This window comes from Alosa alosa, chromosome 3 (assembly GCF_017589495.1).
Source record: "Alosa alosa isolate M-15738 ecotype Scorff River chromosome 3, AALO_Geno_1.1, whole genome shotgun sequence".
In the NCBI taxonomy this organism is placed as follows: Eukaryota; Metazoa; Chordata; class Actinopteri; order Clupeiformes; family Clupeidae; genus Alosa; species Alosa alosa.
The window spans coordinates 452,066-474,953 of NC_063191.1; the positions used below are offsets into that span (position 1 = coordinate 452,066).

At 42.8% G+C, this 22,888-nt stretch overlaps 1 protein-coding gene across 1 annotated transcript in view; it reads right to left on the bottom strand.

Moving 5' to 3' along the window:
* Positions 1–22,479, bottom strand: part of tmprss3a (transmembrane serine protease 3a) — a gene marked incomplete at its 3' end in the record, with an annotated part of 57,797 nt that extends 35,318 nt beyond the window's left edge. Inside the window, 4 exon segments of the mRNA XM_048239415.1 lie at positions 10,063–10,175; positions 16,467–16,575; positions 19,911–20,163; positions 22,411–22,479. Coding sequence (XP_048095372.1) covers positions 10,063–10,175; positions 16,467–16,575; positions 19,911–20,163; positions 22,411–22,479 — 544 coding nt within the window.
* Positions 22,480–22,888: the final 409 nt, after the last annotated feature.

Consider the following 22,888-nt stretch of genomic DNA (forward strand, 5'->3'; position numbering starts at 1 on the left):
TTCGGACGTCACTGATCACGTGATTATCACAAAACGAATCAAGCTCCGATACAAAGCTCCACTCCAAATTGGTTCAGGTCTTTGATACACGCTTCGAAGCAGGGGGTTCACAGGTAACATCACTAGCTATTGCGTAAGAAACCGGTTGGTTGTATTTTGTTTTGTTTAGTCTTTTTGTTTACACTGTTTTCACACTGTAAATAAATCTGCACTCTCCACCGAAATCCATGTTTGCTTGCTGTGTCTTCACCTCAGTGAGTCCTAGCCGCTCATCCTGCATGTGGGTACGGACCGCAAGGGCCGCATTTTTCACAAACACCTACATAACCACAATGTTTATTGTCCCTAACACCATTAGATAACAACTATTCGATTAACTATCTGAACAACACAGGTGACCACTAATGCATAAAATATACACTATTTTTGACCATTTCTGAGCTGTGAAATTCAGCAAATATGTTTTGTGGTTGTAAACTTGTTGCAGTATCATAACTATTCTACTTGTGTGTGCAATCGCTCAATCTCTGCTCAATATCTCCTACTATACAGATAAGGATATCTCTCTTATCACATCTCATATATATAATAATGCTTAATTTGTGCAATCATCACCCAGAAATAATAAAAAAGTAACATCAGGGTTTGTTTGCTCATAATCATTTGTACTTTATTTATGACTTGTCAGCATCTGCATCATGTTGAGCAGTGTGTTCCATTCAGAGAGGAAACAGCAGGAAGCCACTGAAGGTGCTGTGATTATCAGTATTATCATAGAGCCTGTCACCTGTAGGGAGTACCATGTTAACTACATCTCCCACCTCCAGCTGCAGAGTCACACCACTGGACAGATAGGCGTGGCTTTCATGTGCATCATACTCCTGTAATAAGATGATCCACTCTCCATTCTTACACATCATGATGTGCATTTAACGTGAAGGTGGATTATCCATGACGTTGAATCTGAAGTAGTAGACTCCCCTGACTGGAGCTGTGAAGAAGCCTGTCATGTTGTTGTAGGCCTGTCCAACATTGGTGATGATCTAGTGAAGACCAAGTTCAGCTCATTAACCCCAGACTCCATGTATCCTGAGTCAGTCAGACCTGCTGAGAATGCCACCTTGGGTTGCTCTAGCTTGTTCTCCAGATTCACTACATCAGTCTCAGTAGCTGCCACTCTGGTCTTCACTGCTGTCAGCTCTGCCTCTTGTGCTGCAGTTTCCATCTTCAGGTTCTCCACCTCAGTCTCACTGTCAGACAGTCAGACAGCTGCAGTTTCGATCTTCAGATTCACCACTTCAGTTTCACTAGTAGCCAGTTTGGTCTTCAGTACGATCATCTCTGTGTGTAGATCGTCATTCTCAGCCTCCACCATCTGTAGGTCATTCTGCGTGACAGTCAGCAGCACTCTCAGCTCCACCACCATGTCTCTGAGTTCCCTGAGCTCAGTAGTGACGTCCAGCGTGGTAGTGACCGCAGCAGCAGCAGCAGCCCCAGTGCTCTGGCTCTCTGTCTGAACTTCAGTCTGGGTGCTCTGAGTCTGAGCTCCACACATGGAGAACAGCAGCACCAGCAGTGGGATGACGGCCCTCATCTTCAACACTCTCACAGGACAATCGCTAGCAGTAGTAGCAGCAGCAGCAGTAGTAGCAGCAGTAGCAGCAGCAGTAGCAGCAGTAGTAGTAGCAGTAGTAGTAGCAGCAGCAGCAGCAGCAGCAGCAGCAGCAGCAGCAGTAGCAGTAGCAGTAGCAGCAGCAGCAGCAGTAGTAGCAGCAGTAGCAGCAGCAGTAGCAGCAGTAGTAGCAGTAGCAGTAGCAGTAGCAGCAGCAGCAGCAGCAGCAGTAGTAGCAGCAGCAGTAGTAGCAGCAGCAGCAGCAGCAGTAGCAGTAGCAGCAGCAGCAGCAGCGTAGTGCAGCAGTAGTAGTCGCAGCAGCAGCAGCAGCAGCAGTAGTAGTAGTAGCAGTAGCAGCGTGGCAGCGGTAGCAGCAGCAGTAGTAGTGGCAGTAGCAGCAGTAGCAGCAGTAGCAGTAGCAGCAGCAGCAGTAGCAGCAGCAGTAGCAGCAGCAGCAGCAAGCCGTAGTAGAAGTGCAGTGGCAGCAGTGTAGTGAGTAGCAGTAGCAGCAGCAGCGGTAGCAGCAGCAGCAGCAGCAGCAGTAGCAGCAGTAGTGGTGAAATTAGCAGTGAAGTGAGTAGCAGCAGGTAGCAGCAGCAGCAGTAGCAGCAGCAGCAGCAGCAGCAGTGGTAGTGCAGTAGTGGTAGCGCAGCAGCAGCAGCAGCAGCAGTGGCAGCAGCAGTAGGTGGCAGTAGCAGTGAATTTAGTAGTGGATGGTAGCAGTAGAAGGGTGGCATTAGTGGCAGCAGCAGCAGTAGCAGTAGCAGTAGCAGCAGCAGTAGCAGCAGTAGTGGTGGCAGCGGCAGTAGTGGCAGCAGTAGCAGTAGCAGTAGTGGTAGCAGCAGTGGCAGTAGCAGCAGCAGTAGCAGCAGTAGCAGTAGTAGCAATTAGTGGCAGTGGTAGCGGCAGTGAAGTAGCAGTAGTGGCAGTGGTAAGTAGTGGTGGTAGTGGTAGTAGTGGCAAAAGTAGTAGCAGTGGTAGCAGTAGTAGCAGTAGTAGTGGCAGCGGTAGTAGTAGTAGTAGCAGTAGTGGTAGTAGTAGTAGTAGTAGCAGCAGCAGTGGTAGTAGCAGCAGCAGCAGTAGTAGTCGTAGTAGCAGCAATAGCAGTAGTAGCAGTAGCAGTAGCAGCAGTAGCTGTTGTGTTTGAGTCTGAGATCACCCTCTTTTTATACCTTAGTGATTATGTAAGAACTTTTAGGGGTTGGCTTAAGTCCAGGGACACTGATCAAAATATTGAGATGTGTGTTTTTTTCCAGTACGTGTCTGTGTATTCAGTTATCATTGTTGTGGGAAAATGCCTACCCCTCAACCTTCATAACAGGTGGGGCTTCTTGTCCTTATTTCACCCCATACTATACCATAGGTTGAGTCATGTAAAAATGTCCAAATCTTCTCATACCACTAAGAGCAGGTAGAATTGACTCTCTGTCCCCTATCCTGGCTCTTGGCTTTCTTTACTATCAGTAACAGATGTATTAAGCTTAGATAAAATAATTACACATGCAAATGTGTATAAAATATGAAGTTTAAACTTGGGGAACATGACTGCCTCTCTGCCTGCCTGTGTTTACCGGGGGGGTGAAGTGGACCTTGGAGGGAGGGGGGCTGAGTGTCCAAACAGCAAAACTCTGCCAAGTCCACTGATTATAGTGCAGCTTTGATGTGTGTGAGAGTGTGTCTGGGTGTGTGAGTGTGGGTGTGAGTGAGTGTGTGTGTCTGTGTGTGTTTATATGCCTGTGTGTGTGTGTTTATATGTCTGTGTGTGTTTATATGTCTATGTGTGTGTGTGCGTATATGTCTGTGTGTGTTTATATGCCTGTGTGTGTGTGTGCGTATATGTCTGTGTGTGTGTTTATATGTCTGTGTGTGTGTGTGCGTATATGTCTGTGTGTGTGTTTATATGTCTGTGTGTGTGCTTATATGTCTGTGTGTGATTGTGGGCTGTATTTTGGGTCACCAGCGAATGGCGTAAAGTTCGTTTTCCACCCGCGTAAAGCTTAATTCGGTATTTTGCACGTTTATTTTTTAAACATCGCGCCAAGGGGTGTGGCAATTAACAACCTAGGGAGGGGCCTGGCGCGTTGTCTAAAAATCTATCGTTATCGTACACCACCTAAACCTGGTCAGAAGTCAATGGCAAGTTGTTCATATGCTATTTTAAGAGTGCATGTCAACAGTCATATTGGCAGGTGCACGCACCATCCTTCTATCATTCATGAACGCACACCAGCGCACGTCCATGCAAAGCATTAAAAATTGCACGATTACAATGGGAAACATAATTAAAACTAAAAACGCAATACCCAAGAAATTACCAGTGCCTGAAAATGCAAAAGTTGTGATGTAAAATATCATGTATAGTTAAAATAGATAATACAGAGCTGGTGACTGCGGTGATGCTAAGACAGACATGGTGGTTGCATAGCTTAATAAAAGTTGTTGATAGACCGCTAGTTTAATAGATAGATGGTTTAATGGTAGTTTAAAAGTAGACCGTTTAAAAGTTGAATGTATAGTTTAAAAGTTGTTGATAGACAGCTAGTTTAATAGATAGATAGTTTAATGATAGTTTAAAAGTAGACCGTTTAAAAGTTGAATGTAAAAAGTTCAGTAGTTTAATGGGTTACATTGTTTAACAGTGGATTATTGTAGTGAGGACTTTTATTTTGAAACAGTTTTGGGCAGAGGAACAGTTGAATAGGATATGTAGTCTTAATTGACCCAGATTGTATGCTTAAAGCCTGAGGCTGCAGGTGGCCTGAACACCTGCCATAGGATTCTAATTGCTTAACGGCATTATTATGATGTCTGTCGGCAATGTTAAGTCTATGGGGATTTTTAAAAGTTTTTTTAATAGTTTAATAGTTTAAAAAGTTGAAAAGTTGAAAAGTTGAAAGACATAGCAGCTTGGTCTGTTTGAAGACCCTCGTTACAAAGTTTGAGCAAGTTTCTAAGTTAAACTGTTCAAGAGAAATTAGCGTCTGAGGAAAAAGTGGAAAGCGGAAGAAGAAGTTGTTGAAGTTGCCTAGGAAGAACAGTACAGTGCATTTGCATGCACTGTAACTAGAAATGCAATTCCAAGGAATTACCAGTGCATGAAAATGCTAAAGTTGTGATGTAAAATATCATGTATAGTTAAAACAGATAATACAGAGATGGTTACTACGGTGATGCTAGAATAGACATGGTGGTTGCATAGCTTAATAACAGTTGATAGTTTAAAAGTAGACTGTTTAAAAGCTGAATGTAGATAGTTTAAAAGTTGTTGATAGACAGCTAGTTTAATAGATAGTTTAATGATAGTTTAAAAGTAGACCGTTTAAAAGTTGTTGACAGACTGGAAGTTTAATGAATGTTGATATTCAAATAGTTTAATGGCTGTGTATAGGTAGATATTTGACGATAACTGAAAGTTGGAATGGCTCTAATGTTTGCTACCAGTTATGCTAAGATTTTTAACTATGCTAACCATGCTACTTAGCTAATGTTTTATAGCAGTGCTAGCAATGCTAACATGCTAACCATGTTACTTAGCTAACTTAGCTAACATTTTCTAGCAGTTTAATGAATGTTGATATTCAAATAGTTTAATGGCTGTGTATAGGTAGATATTTGACGATAACTAAAAGTTGGAATGGCTCTGATGTTTGCTAGCAGTTATGCTAAGATTTTTAACTATGCTAGCAATGCTAACATGCTAACCATGCTACTTAGTTAACGTTTTCTAGCAGTTTTGATAAACATGCTAACTATGCTAGCAATGCTAACCATGTTAACCATGTGACTTAGCTAACCTAGCTTATCATTTTTAATAGTTATGCTAACTATGCTAACTAACATGCTAACATGCTAACTATGCTTGTTATTGCTTGTTGTATGCTTGTTATTATTACCTGACCGAGCGACCACAGTTCGTCAGACTGAAGAACTGTCTCTCTGACACTGTGATCTGCAGCACCGGAGCGCCACAGGGAACTGTGCTCTCTCCAGTCCTGTTCACCCTGTACACATCTGACTTCTGCTACAACACCGAGTCATGCCACATGCAGAAGTTTTCTGATGATACTGCAATTGTGGGGTGTATCAGGAACGGGCAGGAGGAGGAGTACAAGTGCCTGGTGGAGGACTTTGTGCAATGGTGCAAACTCAATCATCTTCAACTTAACACTTCAAAGACCAAGGAGATGGTGGTGGATTTCCGCAGGTCTAAGCCCACTCTGCTACCAGTCCACATTGATGGGGTCAATGTGGAGGTGGTTAGCACCTACAAGTATCTGGATCTCCACCTGGACAATAAACTGGACTGGTCAGCCAACACTGACGCACTCTACAAGAAAGGGCAGAGCAGGCTAATAAGAAGTTGTTGTTGCCTAGGAAGAACAGTACAGTGCATTTTCATGCACTGTAATAAAGATATTACGAAATACTGTACATCATGATAAGTAGTTATTCACCATCATTTGCAAATTGGTAATGACGGTTAAAAGTGATTAGGGGAGAGGTGAGACACATTATGGAGCACAGCTGAAGGCGACTGTCACGAGATATAAGCAACTCCACTGCAGGATAAATGTTGTTTTATTCAGTCATTTGAGCAATATTAGGGTAAGTGTTGTTTTTTTCAGTCTATGTTTTCGATGGTAACCCATTGTCAGTCAATAGTGAAAGTAACTGCATCTAACTGTCTTCGTTGACTGACACCTTGGTGAAGTTAGTTTCACTTTGCCAATGAGTTCAAATAATAGACGAGTGCAAATGCGTGAAGGCTATGCTAGGTTTTAGTAAAGCATGGTTTAAGAATGACTATTTCATACTGTCTCGCAAGCAGCCTCCTTCAAATGCGCCGTTGAATGCCAAATTACCGATGCATTTATTTGACATCGCGTTTTGCGCCGTTAAAGGGAATGACAGATGTCATTCTCATTGGTTTAAATGATGTTACGCCCCAAACACACCCATTTGACTGATTAAAAAACATAGGAACACCTTGTTGTGCCATGCGCTCCACGTTTGATAACGAAACCCCTCCCAATGTGAACTGGACATCCTACTAAATTTGAATAGACTTTTGACGAGTGACGATGCACTTTAGAATGTCATGATAGGGCCCTGTGTGTGTGTGTGTCTTTGTGTGTGTGTGTGTGTGTGTGTGTGTGTGTGTGTGAGAATAACAGCTGCAGCACCAGAGAGCGCCCACTGACTCACACTTTAAAGACAAACAGAGGTGTGTGTGTGTGTGTGCGTGTGTGAGAGTGTGTGTGCGTGCAGTGTTGGGGAGTAACGGAATACATGTACGGGCGTTACGTTTTCAGAATACAAATTATGAGTAACTGTATTCTGTACAGTTACAATTTAAATAGTTGGTATTTAAAATACAGTTACATTGTTGAAATCAATGGATTACATGGCGATACTTCTCTGTTTCATAAGTTTATTCGCTCTCTAAATAAATGGCAATTCCATGCATTTCCCAGAAGCTCCTGAAAGCAACCTATGATGAAATTGTTTCCATGTTTAAATCCAATCCACAATTAAATGTACTTTAAGTATTAAAAGTAAAAGTATTTGCATAATGATTTATTCTCTTAATATCTATATTCTAAAAGAAAGATTAGTATGGGCTGTGGCATTTTAATTAAGCTAGTTTTAGGTTATACTCGACTAGATTTAAGCTAATGCAATTGTGCTTACCATCTGTGGCCCAGTTTACATTCTGACCTAAAATTCTAGAGACTGTAGGCCTAATTCTGGTTATCTACTAGGGTGATCTGCTGAGTAAAATATCATTCAACAAAACACGAGAGCCTGAAGTTTAACGGGGTAGACAAGGGAAACGTCGGGTGGATCGTAATGCCAATTATGCTGATTGAACAGAAAAGTTGTTGAGAAGGTGTCTTTATAATAAGGTTCAGTTTCACTTGCGCAGACGCACATAGACATTGAATGAGCGCTCACGTTACTACCCCCCAATTGTAGGCTATGCCTCTTTATTTGATCACACACAATTAGAAATATTTCCCTAATCTGGAAAATGCTCGTTTTTTTTAGGCCAGCGGTTCTATAATAGTCTACCATTCATTTTGTGCGCAAAATGATCAGGCGGTGACAGAAGCATGGACATAGCCTGTAACCGGCTGATCCAGCGGATAGCAATCTCATCGCAGAGGAGGCCCTAACGCTTCAGATAACAGACAGAGAAAGGCACAGAACACAGTTGCATGTCCAGTGTAGCCATGGGTCTGGTGAATATAGCCTACCGAATGCAGATGGCTACAAGCTCACGCTTTGCCTGGTCTAGACTAGAAGCTTATGTTTTAAAGATTTAGAAGCTGGGCACGTGGCGCTCCAGAACCTGTGGTAGCAACCCCGCCCCCTGGTAAAACAAACGTGTTTGTCAGAGAGAAAAAAAATCATAAAATGTATCGTAAAAAGGAACGATGGTGTTGTAGAAATGTAGTGTAGAGTAGAGTAGAGTAAAAGTACAGATAATTGCTGTAAAATGTAACGAAGTAATGGTCAAAAGTATGCACTATAAATTCTACTTAAGTAAAGTACAAATACGTGGAAAATTTACTTAAGTACAGTAACGAAGTATTTGTACTTCGTTACATTCCACCACTGTGTTTCACTAATTCATAGATTGGGATAAATGCAGAGACCAAATTTCCGGGATCAAAAAAGTATATATACTTATACATTTAAGTTTTAAAATGAATTATGGTGCAGCCTCTGAAGAATTATTCTTGCCAGTAGCATATTTTAACGTGCGTTTTTTTATTGTCATTACGCGGTCACGTTCATTTTGAGAGCACTGATATACAGTAGTCTATAGTGTTTACATTTGCAGGTCATTTTCGTTCCACCTGTCATATGCGCACCTCACTTGTACTGGGTTGATGCCACCTAAAATCTCACAGGCACACCCTCTGACAGGCACACACACACACACATTATACACCTACATTACACACACACATTATACACGTATATATAATTTCTGGCTACGCCCTTTAAGTAGCCTAAGTTGTAGTCGCCTGTGTGAATGTAGTGTGTGTGTAGTCTGTGTGTATAGTGTGTGTATAGTGGGTAGTGTGTGTGTGCAGTGTATGTAGTGTCTGTGTATAGTGTGTGTATGTAGTGTGTGTGTATTGTAGCCAGGCAGCATAAAAACTGCCGTGTCAGTATTAAGACCCCGTCACCCTTCCCATTTTAAAGTTGACAAGAAAAGAAACACAACACAGCATATGGTTTTCAAGCAGGTGATGCAGTGTATTAAACAAAATGTCATTCAGTTCAGGACGTCGGCAACAGCTCATTAGATCCAACAAAACGCTACGTCTATAGCGACGCAAACAAACAAAACAATAACCAAAAAACAAACAAATAAAAACGAGCGGCCTAGGAGGGACTGGCAGCAAGTGTTCCTGTGTGTGTGTGTAGCCTATATGAGCGTGTGTGTGTCCCGGGAGGAGAGCAGCAAGTGTTCCTGTGTGTGTGTGTGTGTGTAGCCTATATGAGCGTGTGTGTGTCCCGGGAGGGACTGGCAGCAAGTGTTCCTGTGTGTGTGTGTAGCCTATATGAGCGTGTGTGTGTCCCGGGAGGAGAGCAGCAAGTGTTCCTGTGTGTGTGTGTAGCCTATATGAGCGTGTGTCCCGGGAGGAGAGCAGCAAGGAAGAGATGAAAACAACGTAGGCCTAGTTGAAACCGAAGTTTTTGGAGGAGGTTTTGAGAGGTATAGGCTCGATTAGCCAGGCAAAAAGTGTAGTCTAACACTTCGCACTAATCCATTAGCACAGTACCTTTATAATCCACACATCCGATCCGAAAATCCACATTCACTTCCAGTCGTCCAATAGGTCCATAGGTTTTAGTTTACTTCCATCAAAGCGCTTCCGAACTTCCACCGAGCTACCGCAACCTCCGACACATTGAACTGAACATTCAACTCCCTGCCGGTTTGACAGCTCACTTCCTGTTTTGTTTAAAGAGACTCCAGCTCATGACCTCCACCACACCTGATTGGCTAGTCAATTAGAAGGTCACTAAGCCAGCCAACTACTTCAAGTGACAATAGTGAGGAAGTAATATATAGTAAAAGTGTGATGTAGTGAAAATAAGTAAATAAATATATTTGGGTAGATTAAATATTTTATGTAAACAGGACAGAAACGTGATTCTGTCACAGTATAGTGTGTAGTGTGTGTGTGTGTAGTGTGTCTGTGTATAGTGTGTGTGTGTGTGTGTAGTGTGTGTATGTATAGTGTGTGTATAGTATGTGTGTGTGTGCAGTGTGTGTGTGTAGTGTGTGTGTGTGTGTGTGTGTCTGTGTATAGTGTGTGTATAGTGTGTGTGTGTATAGTGTCTAGTGTGTGTATAGTGTGTGAGTGTAGTGTGTGTATAGTGTGTGTGTGTGTGTAGTGTGTGTATAGTGTGTGTAGTGTGTGTGTTACCACAGCTCAGCTCGTCCTCTCCTGCTGGGCAATCTTCTCTCCCGTCACACTGAGCTGAGAGCGGAATGCAGACAGACGTGGAGCACCGGAACTTTCCAACACAACTCAGACCCCTACTACACACACACACACATTATACACACACATTATACACACACATTATACACACACATTATACACACACACATTATACACACACACACTATACACACACATTATACACACACACATTATACACACACACACTATACACACACATTATACACACACACACTATATACACACACATATTATACACACACATTATACACACACATTATACACACATTATACACACACATTATACACACACATTATACATACACACACACGGTACATATTAGGGATGTGAATTTTTGCTAAAAATGTCATTCGACAATTGAGGAGCAAAAGTCGAATATCGTTCGAAAATCAGAGGGGAAAAAAAACGCACCTTCTCACAATGACAGAAAAGGAGGCCAATTTCATCTTTAGCGATTTGTCATCAAACAAACTATTAATTCAACAAGTAACAAGTTCTCATAATGATGTCATGCGAACCTGCCTTGTGCAATAGCCTAAATTTTAACAAATTAGTTTCAATCAATGTAACTATTCATAGCCTTGGTTCGGCATGTCATATTCTTGTTATAAACCAAATGAGCATGTCAACATGGTCAGGGAGGAGACACGAACAATCACCGGTAGTCCAGCTGCGGAGATCAGCCACTCGGACGGCTCAGAAGTCGCAGGCACACTCAAGTAGGAGGGAATACCACTGTCATGGGGTAAACGACTACGCGCTCATTGGTGGTATATGTCTTGGCAGTATTGCAAGAGTTCATTACTGCAGAGTTAACAGTCACGAGGTCATGACAACGCTCCTCTTCTGTTGTTTGTTTACTATGTAGCCTACACAACGCAGGTAGCCTAGATCAGGCAGTAGCCTACACAACGCAGGTAGCCTAGATCAGGCAGTAGCCTCCACAACGCAGGTAGCCTAGATCGGGCAGTAGCCTACACAACGCAGGATGGCCTACACAACGCCAGGTAGTCTGCACAACGCATGTAGCCTAGATCAGGCAGGCCTACACAACGCAGGTGGTAGCCTAGAATGTTTACTGCTTAGCCTAGCACACAAAGGTAGCCTAGATCGGGCAGTAGCCTAGAATGTTTAATGTAGCCTACACAACACACTAGATCAGGCAGTAGCCTACACAACGCAGGTAGCCTACACAACGCAGGTAGCCTAGAATGTTTACTATGTAGCCTACACAACGCAGGAAGCCTAGATCAGGCAGTAGCCTACACAACGCAGGTAGCCTAGAATGTTTACTATGTAGCCTACACAACGCAGGTAGCCTACACAACACAGATAGCCTACACAACGCAGGTAGCCTAGATCAGGCAGTAGCCTACACAACGCAGGTAGCCTAGATCAGGCAGTAGCCTCCACAACGCAGGTAGCCTAGATCGGGCAGTAGCCTACACAACGCAGATGGCCTACACAACGCAGGTAGTCTGCACAACGCATGTAGCCTAGATCAGGCAGTAGCCTACACAACGCAGGTAGCCTAGAATGTTTACTATGTAGCCTACACAACGCAGGTAGCCTAGATCGGGCAGTAGCCTAGAATGTTTAATATGTAGCCTACACAACACACTAGATCAGGCAGTAGCCTACACAACGCAGGTAGCCTACACAACGCAGGTAGCCTAGAATGTTTACTATGTAGCCTACACAACGCAGGAAGCCTAGATCAGGCAGTAGCCTACACAACGCAGGTAGCCTAGAATGTTTACTATGTAGCCTACACAACGCAGGTAGCCTACACAACACAGATAGCCTACACAACGCAGGTAGCCTAGATCGGGCAGTAGCCTACACAGCGCAGGTAGCCTACACAACGCAGGTAGCCTAGATCAGGCAGTAGCCTACACAACGCAGGCAGCCTAGATCAGGCAGTAGCCTACACAACGCAGGTAGCCTAGATCAGGAAGCCTAGATCAGGCAGTAGCCTACACAATGCAGAAAGCCTAGATCAGGTAGCCTAGATCAGGCAGTAGCCTACACAACGCAGGTAGCCTAGATCAGGCAGTAGCCTACACAACGCAGGAAGCCTAGATCAGGTAGCCTAGATCAGGCAGTAGCCTACACAACTCTGGTAGCCTAAATCAGGCAGTAGCCTAGATCGGGAAGGAGAAGGGGGTTTCACTCATGTGAGCGACAGGGAAGTACCCTGCTGTGCGATCTGTGACAGTTGGCGCTGCGTGAATTATGTAGCCCATTGGAACTGCGCGATATTAACAATATCGAGAAAGCTATTTTAAGATCGAATTACCCACGCATGTACAGTGGATCCCAGTTAAGTTTGGACGGGTTCCTTCAGGAATCACGCACCCCATTTTCTCAGCAGAAATGGCACAAACTGCAGTTGACATAAACAACCACAAGGTGTCACTTTGGAGTTCTGCCACTACTATTTTTGATAATGACTTGACTTACCGCTTCCCATGATGCATTTTTTCCAAGTCAGTAGAACAATCAGAGAAAGCTGAGCCATTATCAACCATATATGATAATACAATAGCGTGAGTTTATATATCTTATACCCTATTTGTCATGGTTACTTATATATTTGATAGTGTAACGACAAGCGCATGAGACTTTTCAGGGGCACGTGGAACTTAAATTGATCAACGTAGTTTAAGCTTACACTTGACAAAAAAACATTATAATATGAAAATGTAGATGCAATTGTTGTAAGATGGTGCAGCCTTTAAGAGGGGATATGTGTTAGAACTTAGATGCGTGTGGAAAATGTTGAGACTGGAGCGAGTCATATTCAAAAATAATAGTTCAAAACGAAAAGATATCAAAGCACCTTTTGCGCTTTTGAATGTAGCACAAATTTAAACAGCTTGACAAATGATTTTAGCTAATTGATTATAGCCTGTACAGCAATTGTTGAACATTTACCTGTACAAGTACATTGTTAGCCTACAGACCAATTTCCATAGTGCACATCTTATCAACAGTTTGAATGTCGGTGTGTTTCTGCATTGACAAACACCGCTCAGCACAATGATTCATGCCCAATTAATTTCCCTGTTAAAGTGTTCGCTTTGTTACACTATTTGGTTTCTAATGATGTAGCCTATGATAAACACCATATGGCCAAATATGTGACTCAGCTAATGTTATAGGCTATACAATTTCCCCTCTTAAAGACAAGCTGGTGTAGCTTATTAGACTAGGCTACTATTAAAATACACCGACGGTAGCCTTGGCTATGTGTAAAGTAAGTTATCGATGATTTCATGCACGTAAGTTCATGCATCTCTGTTCAGACAGGGCCTCGCACCCTTGCGACGGGCCCTGCAGCTCCTCCTAAGACAGCGAGGAAAACCTTAAAATATGCTGTATAAAACCCGGAAAAGTTGACAGGTTTGTTTCGGGTCCCAGAGATTATTTTGGGAAATTGTAAAACGACAGCCTTTTCAAGGCATTTCAAGGAAGGACTCAGTAGACAGAAGGCATCAATAGCCTAAATTGTTGGGACTGGGGAGGGCTCATGCGTTTTTCTCAATCACTTTGAGGGTCATAGAAAATGTCTTGCTGGCGAGGGAGGGTCACGCTTTTTTGACTAACGCCTCCCAAAACTCCTCCGTAGCCCCTAAAAAATAAATAATGAACAGTCCCTAATTGATTATAGCCTTTAGGCCTACACCATCAATTGTTGAACATATACCTGTACAGGACATTGACAGTAGCCCAGCCTAACAAGCAGATGTTGCAAAAAAAGTTAAATTAATCAGAAATAAATAATGTAATCTGCATCACTTTATTTAACAAACTGCAAGCAACAAGAGGGTTGAGTCTGCCAGAGGCCAAACCTGAAGAGCAGAGCCTATCTGCTAAGGCACTCGATAGGGCTATAACGAGCTGTGTGCCTGGAAAGACAATAAGATGCTTTCTGAATAGCACAGCTAAGACGGCTCTGGTCATCCCATACCTCCCCCCCCTTCCTGTAGCCTACCATTATGACGTTTTGGGACATTAAGCTTTTTTCACTGTTAAGCCCCCCCCCCACCCCTTCTTTCACAAGCAGTGGGGAGCTGCTGGGAACAAAAAGTAACACTTTTGGTAGACATAGGAGGGTTCTCCGAGACTTCCTGTCGCTTGGCCACAATCCGGTGCAACCAGGCCAGGACAGATATTTTAGAGCAGGGTGTCAAACTCATTTTCATAGAGCCACATCATTGAATTTATAGGTTACTGAGGGCCACATAATCGGCAATAACATGTGCATGGTGAAAACCATGAAATCGGTATTGCAGTATGGCTTATTCAAAATTGGTGTGTAATGGTCCTAACCACTTTAAAACAGTGTGGCTGAAATAAAAACAAAACAGCCTACAACAGTAACATTGTCAAATGCAACTTCTAGGCCTACAGTATTAGTTAACAACTGATCAATATGCATTCATGGACTGACATTGATGAGAATAAACTGCAGTCAATAATGTGCATAACAATGTCCATACATATCACCACTAAAATTAACTGTGGCTAAGAAAGGTACGTGTGTGTGTGTGTGTGTGTGTGTGTGAGAGAGAGAGAGAGAGAGAGAGAGAGAGAGCTATGGTAATGACACCTCCCACCCCCACCCCTCAAGAAAAAAAACAAATTCACGTGTACAATATTTGTCCGTTTCCGGTTTTAGGTCCCGCATTGCAAAAAAAAGTAGCCTACATAGCATAACAATATCCACATGCAATAATACAACAACAACGCCTACACGATGACCTATTAATTTGGACAAATTGATACAGCCCTATAGCTAAAGTTACCTTTAGTTATGTTCTAGCTGCATGCCGTGACGCCTGGGCTTTAAACAGCTGTAATCTAACGCTCTGACAAGCACACCAATTGCCTACCTTGTTCTTGCCCATCTGGAATAACTCCTCTAGCTTTGCTGTCTCCATCCTTTCTGTTTTCGTTGTTTAAACTTGTGATATCCATAACTAGTGACTTAGCCCAACATTGTGTGCTGATAACCATATATAGATAGCCGAGTAAAAGAAAACAACAAGTAGCCTAGTTATGTGCCCATGCATCGCGTATTCTGTCTTTAAAGTTTAATAATGTTCTGCACCTTTTACTAAAGAATAAAGAAAAAATTAAGAAGACATCTGAGCTGCACCAAGCGCTCTCCTTTTCTCTAACACTTTTGGCTTTGGCTAAACATTTCTAAAATCATTTGAGTTTCACTAGTCACATTGTTTTAACAAGCAACACTTGTTATTGAACTAATAACAGACTTGTGTCGAAAATTGACTTTATTTCTTCCATAATGAGAAATAAACATATGTAGAGTCTAACCAAGGTCAATCTTGCCAAAAAAAGCCCTCAAACCTGAAAACACATGAGGGTAAAAGTCCAAAACATCACAAAACTAACTAAACTAACACGCACATATTTTTGTATTGCAATCATTGTAGCCTACAGTTGTAAATAGCTGCTGGGTAACAGTCGTTTTACTCCCCTGGGAGCGCGCCATTATAAAGAACGCGAACGTGGTCCCAAAACAGCCATCAACTAATCACCAAACGCCTTATAAACAAGTATTGCTAGGGAGCAACACCTTGCAAAAAATGATAACAATAGCCTAGGCCTTTACAGCGGTCTGCCCCTGCCTAGATTCGAACTCAGAACTACCTGAAAGTTGCAGACCCTGTTCTGGAAATATGGCAGCATATTTATGTTCTGTTAGCAAGTTTAACTTCTCATGACTACCGACAAAGTAGCCTACTGCCAGCTGACCTAAGCTCCTATTTTAAAACATTACTGAGAGACAGGCACTGTACAATCAAGAAATCTTGCCACTGAATCCAAAACTATGTTTAACATTATGTACAAAGCTTAGGCCACAGTGGACTAGCATGTTGCAGGGCTGCTAAAAACACAGAGAACGCACTGAAAACTCGCCAATCACAGCCCTTTGCTGTTGAATGCTGCCGTCCGGTTCGGACCGGAACGCCATTACAGACTATGCTGCCCCTGCCGCTGCAGTTGTACATACATTTCACCCAGCTAGCGGCGGAATCACCTTTGATCGCGGAATGAAGTGTCAATTTTTAACTGGGACCCACTGTAGCTGATAATAACAATATCGAGAAAGCTATTTTAAGACCGAATTACCCACGCATGTAGCCCATTGGAACTGCGCGATATTAACAATATCGAGAAAGCTATTTTAAGATCGAATTACCCACGCAGTTTGACTATTTGAATATTCGACGATCGTGACTCATCCCTAGTACATACAGTAATCCTACATACTCACACACAAACACACATAGACACACACACACACACACACACACCTCCAAGGCCAATAGCGAAGATGAGGCTGACTAGGACCAGGACACACACTCCGATCAGTAACTCCATCCTGCGAGCCAACAGACGACTCCCGAGACTCTGCATCTCTACACACACAGTACACATTACACACACACACACACACACACACACACACAGTACATTACACATTACACACACACAGTACATTACACACACACACACACACACACACAGTACACATTATACACACACACACACAGTACATTACACACACACACACACACACAATACAACTTAAACACACACATACACAGTACATTACACATTACACACACACACAGTACATTACACACACACACACACACACAACACACACATACAGTACATTACACATTACACACACACACAGTACATTACACATTACATCACACACACAGTACATTACAACACACACACACACACACACACACACACAGTACATTACACACACACACACACAGTACACATTATACACACACACACACACAGTACATTACACAGTACACATTACACACACACACACACACACAGTACATTACACATTACACACACACACAGTACATTACACACACACACACACTACACATTATACACACACACACAGTACATTACACATTACACACACACACACACAGTACATTACACACACATACACACAGAACACATTATACACACACACACACACAGTACATTACACACACACACACACACAACACATTATACACACACACACACACACACACACACAGTAAACATTATACACACACACGCAGTACATGTTATACACACACACACACACACAGTACACATTACACACACACACACACACACACACAGTACATTACACACACACACACAGTACACATTATACACACTCACACACACACACACACAGTACATACTACACACACAGTACACTACACACACACACACAGTACACACTATACACACACAGAGACTTACACAAACACACACACAGTACATACTACACACACAGTACATTACACACACACACAGTACACATTATACACACACACACACAGTACACATTATACACACACACACAGTACACATTATACACACACACACACACACAGTACACATTATACACACACAGAGACTTACACAAACACAGTACATATCACACACACACACACACAGTACACATTATACACACACGCAGTACATACTACACACACACACACACACATGTACATACTACACGAACACATACACAAACACACAGTACATACTACACCCACACATACACAAACACACACACAGTTCATACTACACACACACATACACAAACACAGTACATACTACACCAAACACACACACACAGTACATACTACACACACACACAGAGAGACAGTACACATTGTGCACACACACAGTACATACTACACACATACATGTACACATACACAAACACACACACACACATATTGTGCACACACACAGTACACATTATACACACACACAGTACATACTATACACATACACAAACACACACACACACACACACACACACAGTACATACTACACACACACATACACACACACAGACAGACAGTACACATTGTGCCCACACATGGGAAAACTCTCCAAGACACAACTCTTCCAAGAATACCTCCTCTGCTAGCGTTCTGACAACCTCACACACCAAGAATAAGGATATAAGTATATATACTCTTTTGATCCTGTGAGGGAAATTTGGTCTCTGCATTTATCCCAATCCGCGAATTAGTGAAACACACTCAGCACACAGTGAACACACAGTGAGGTGAAGCACACACTAATCCCGGTGCAGTGAGCTGCCTGCAACAACAGCGGCACTCTGGGAGCAGTGAGGGGTTAGGTGCCGAGGGGATCGAACCGGCAACCCTCCGGTAACAAGTCCGAAGCGCTAACCAGTAGGCCACGGCTGCCCCAAAGAATACCTCCTCTGCTACCGTTCTGACAACCTCACACACCTAATACACTCTAACCATCCTCCTCCTCCCTCCTCCTCCTCTTCCCTCCTTCCTCTCTTTTCTTAATCCACACACACAATGCTTTAACACTCTGTGTGAGTTGTCACACACACGATGCTTTAACACTGTGTGAGTTGTCACACACACAATGCTTTAACACTCTGTGTGAGTTGTTCTGCACACACACGATGCTTTAACACTCTGTGTGAGTTGTTCTGCACACACACAATGCTTTAACACTCTGTGTGAGTTGTTCTGCTGCACACCCATGATTTTTAACACCTGTGTGAGTTTTGTCAGACACACAATGCTTTAACACTCTGTGTGAGTTGTCACACACACAATGCTTTAACACTCTGTGTGAGTTGTCACACACACGATGCTTTAACACTCTGTGTGAGTTGTTCTGCACACAAATGATGCTTTAACACTCTGTGTGAGTTGTTCTTCACACACACGATGCTTTAACACTCTGTGTGAGTTGTTCTACACACACACAATGCTTTAACACTCTGTGTGAGTTGTTCTGCACACACACGATGCTTTAACACTCTGTGTGAGTTGTCACACACACAATGCTTTAACACTCTGTGTGAGTTGTTCTGCACACACACGATGCTTTAACACTCTGTGTGAGTTGTTCTGCACACACACGATGCTTTAACACTCTGTGTGAGTTGTCACACAATAACAATGTTTTAACACTCTGTGTGTGAGTTGTTCTGCACACACACACAATGCTTTAACACTCTGTATGAGTTGTCACACACACAATGCTTTAACACTCTGAGTGAATTGTCACACACACGATGCTTTAACACTGTGTGAGTTGTTCTGCACACACATGATGCTTTAACACTCTGTGTGAGTTGTCACACACACAATGCTTTAAAACTCTGTGTGAGTTGTCAAACACACAATGCTTTAACACTCTGTGTGAGTTGTTCTGCACACACACAATGCTTTAACACTCTGTGTGAGTTGTTCTGCACACACACAACGTTTTAACACTCTGTGTGAGTTGTTCTGCACACACACAATGCTTTAACACTCTGTGTGAGTTGTTCTGCACACACACAATGCTTTAACACTCTGTGTGAGTTGTCACACACACAATGCTTTAACACTCTGTGTGAGTTGTCACACACTGAAGTTAAATAACCCGACCAAACTGGCCGGGTCCCTTGAAAACCAAAAGATGTTTTTAGTAAGGTCCCACCTTGGAAGGTTCGTCGGGCTCGGGTCGGGTAGCCACACTCTAGTGTGTGTGTGTGTGTGTGTGTGTTTCTCACCAGAGAAAAAAGGCTGTACTTTAGTGACTGGTGTGTGTGTGTGTGTGTGTGTGTGTGTCTGTGTTTCTCACCAAAAAAAAAGGCTGTACTTTAATGACTGGTGTGTGTGTGTGTGTGTGTGTGTGTGTGTGTGTGTGTGTGTGTGTGTTTCACCAGAGAAAAAAGGCTGTACTTTAGTGACTGGTAAGGTGTGAGAGGGTGGAGCAGTGGGGTCTGTGTGTGAGTCCTGCGTCTGATTGGTCTCTCCGGCCTCAGTGGGCAGGGCTGGTTCGTTAGGTGGGCCATCTTGGTTGTCAGGGGGAGGGGTGTTGTTGTTGCCATGGGCGGAGCCTAATGTGCTGACATCAGCAGTGGTGGGAGTCTGGACAACAGGAAGCTCCTCCTCTGTAACAGATACAACCTCCAACTACACACAGTCACACACACACACATATAGTACACACACACACAAACACACACACATACATTAACATATAGTACACACACACACACATAGTACACACACACACACACAACACACACACATGTATTAACATATAGTACACACACACACACACACACACACATACATTAACATATAGTACACACACTCACACATAGTACACACACACACTCACTCACTCACACACACACACATGCCTTAACATATAGTACACACACACACTCACACACACACACATACATTAACATATAGTACACACACTCACACATAGTACACACACACACTCACTCACTCACACACACATGCCTTAACATATAGTACACACACACACACTCACACACACACACATTAACATATAGTACACACACACATATATTAACATATAGTACACACACGCACACACATGTATAAACATATAATAAACACACATACACACATACACTTACACACACATTAACATATAGTACACACACAAGCACATACTGTAGATTAACATATAGTACACACACACAAACACACACATTAACATATAGTACACACACACACATTAACATATAGTACACACACACACATACACTCACTCACACACACATACACACATGCATTAACATATAGTACACACACACACTCAGTGTTTCCCACAGAATTGGATTCAATTTGTGGTGGTAGCTGACTTGGACAACGGGGGGGTATTAAGATCGTCTTGGTAGTGTATAGGTCTAATTGAGTTGATGTGTGGATGCAATTCATAACATTTTCTACATAGTTAAAATAAAGGTTCGTACTTCTCCTTGGGACAAGCACTTTTGAATTTTGGAAAACACTTTTCCATCTACATCGGGATTTTGCAAACATTTAGTGTCAGAGTCAATAAAATGAGCTCTTCAACAAACAAGCAGCTGTAAGTAGGTTAGGCATACTAAATTCGACATCCAAACAATATTCTAACGTTAGCTTTCAGATACTGCTTGATTGCATATCTTAACTTAGTTTAGTCTCCTTCAATGTAGCCTACTATATATGTGATAAGACCTTAGCAGAGTTAACTTCAATGCAGCAGTTTTGAACAAATTTATGCAGCATGGTCAATGATGCTTTGATTTAATAGCAATTTAGCCAGACGCCTTCTATGCAATGCTTCTATGTAGCAACAACAATCCTTCAACAATCGTGGAATATTTTGTTAAATGCACATGCAGAGGAGGGGCAGCGGGCTACGAGAGAGCGGGCGGGGTAAGGAAAGGCTGCATGCATGTAAAAGCTTAGCTCAATGGCAATGCAAGGATTTGATCTTATATTTAAATTAAATTAAATTAAATTAAACATAGAATATGAATATGTATGTCGATTTTTATTTTGTGGCGCCCCGCCACAGATTAGTCAATGTATGGGAAACACTGCACACTCTCTCACACACACACAGTCACACATACACACATGCATAAACATATAGTAAACACACACTCACTCACACACACACATACATTAACATATATAAGTTAAGTTATAAGTATATATATATATATAAGTGTATATACTCTTTTGATCATGAGGGAAATTTGGTCTCTGCATTTATCCCAATCCGTGAATTACTGAAACACACTCAGCACACAGTGAGGTGAAGCACACACTAATCCCGGCGCAGTGAGCTGCCTGCAACAACAGCAGCGCTCGGGGAGCAGTGAGGGGTTAGGTGCCTTGCTCAAGGGCACTTCAGCCGTGCCTACTGGTCGGGGTTCGAACCGCCAACCCTCCGGTTACAAGTCCGAAGCGCTAACCAGTAGGCCACGGCTGCCCCATATACATATAGTACACATACACTCACACATTAACATATGACACACGCATTCTTACATGTATAATACACAACATCCGAGATACACACATATATTCACTTCACACACACACACATACACTCACACACAGAGACACATCCATACACACTCCAACACACACACACACACACACATTCTTACATGTATAATACACATCATCAGATATACACACATATATTCACTTTATACACACACACACACCACAGACAAACACACACACACGCACACACATGTATACACACACACATGCATACACGCACCCGCACACACACACACAAACACATGCACACACACACACACGCACATACATGTATACACACACGCACACACACACACATGCATACACACACACAAACACACAAACACACACACTCACCTCTGGGCCTGTCTCTCCTCCGTCTTGTGTAAGCGTGTTGTTGGGTGGAATTTCCTCTGGATTTGCCATGATGGCGTCTCAAATACACACACACTCTCACTCACACACACACACACACACACACACACTCAGCCCTTTGCTAACACACTCATGCTGTCCACGCAAACACACTGACTGGCTCGTCTGTGGCCAAATACCACTCTCTCTTTTTGGCCTTGCAACGTCTCTCACACACACACACACACACACACACACCACCTGAGTAGGAGTGTTTTGCCTTGCAATGTCTCTCACACACACACACACACATCACCCGAGTAGCAATGTCTCTCTCACACACACACACACACACACCACCTGAGTAGGAGTGTTTTGCAGGATCAGGTAACATTGTTTATCACCATGGTTACAGAGTCAATTTACAGTGGATGTCAGGAATGGGCGGTCGCATGTACATGGTACATGTGTGTGTGCAGGT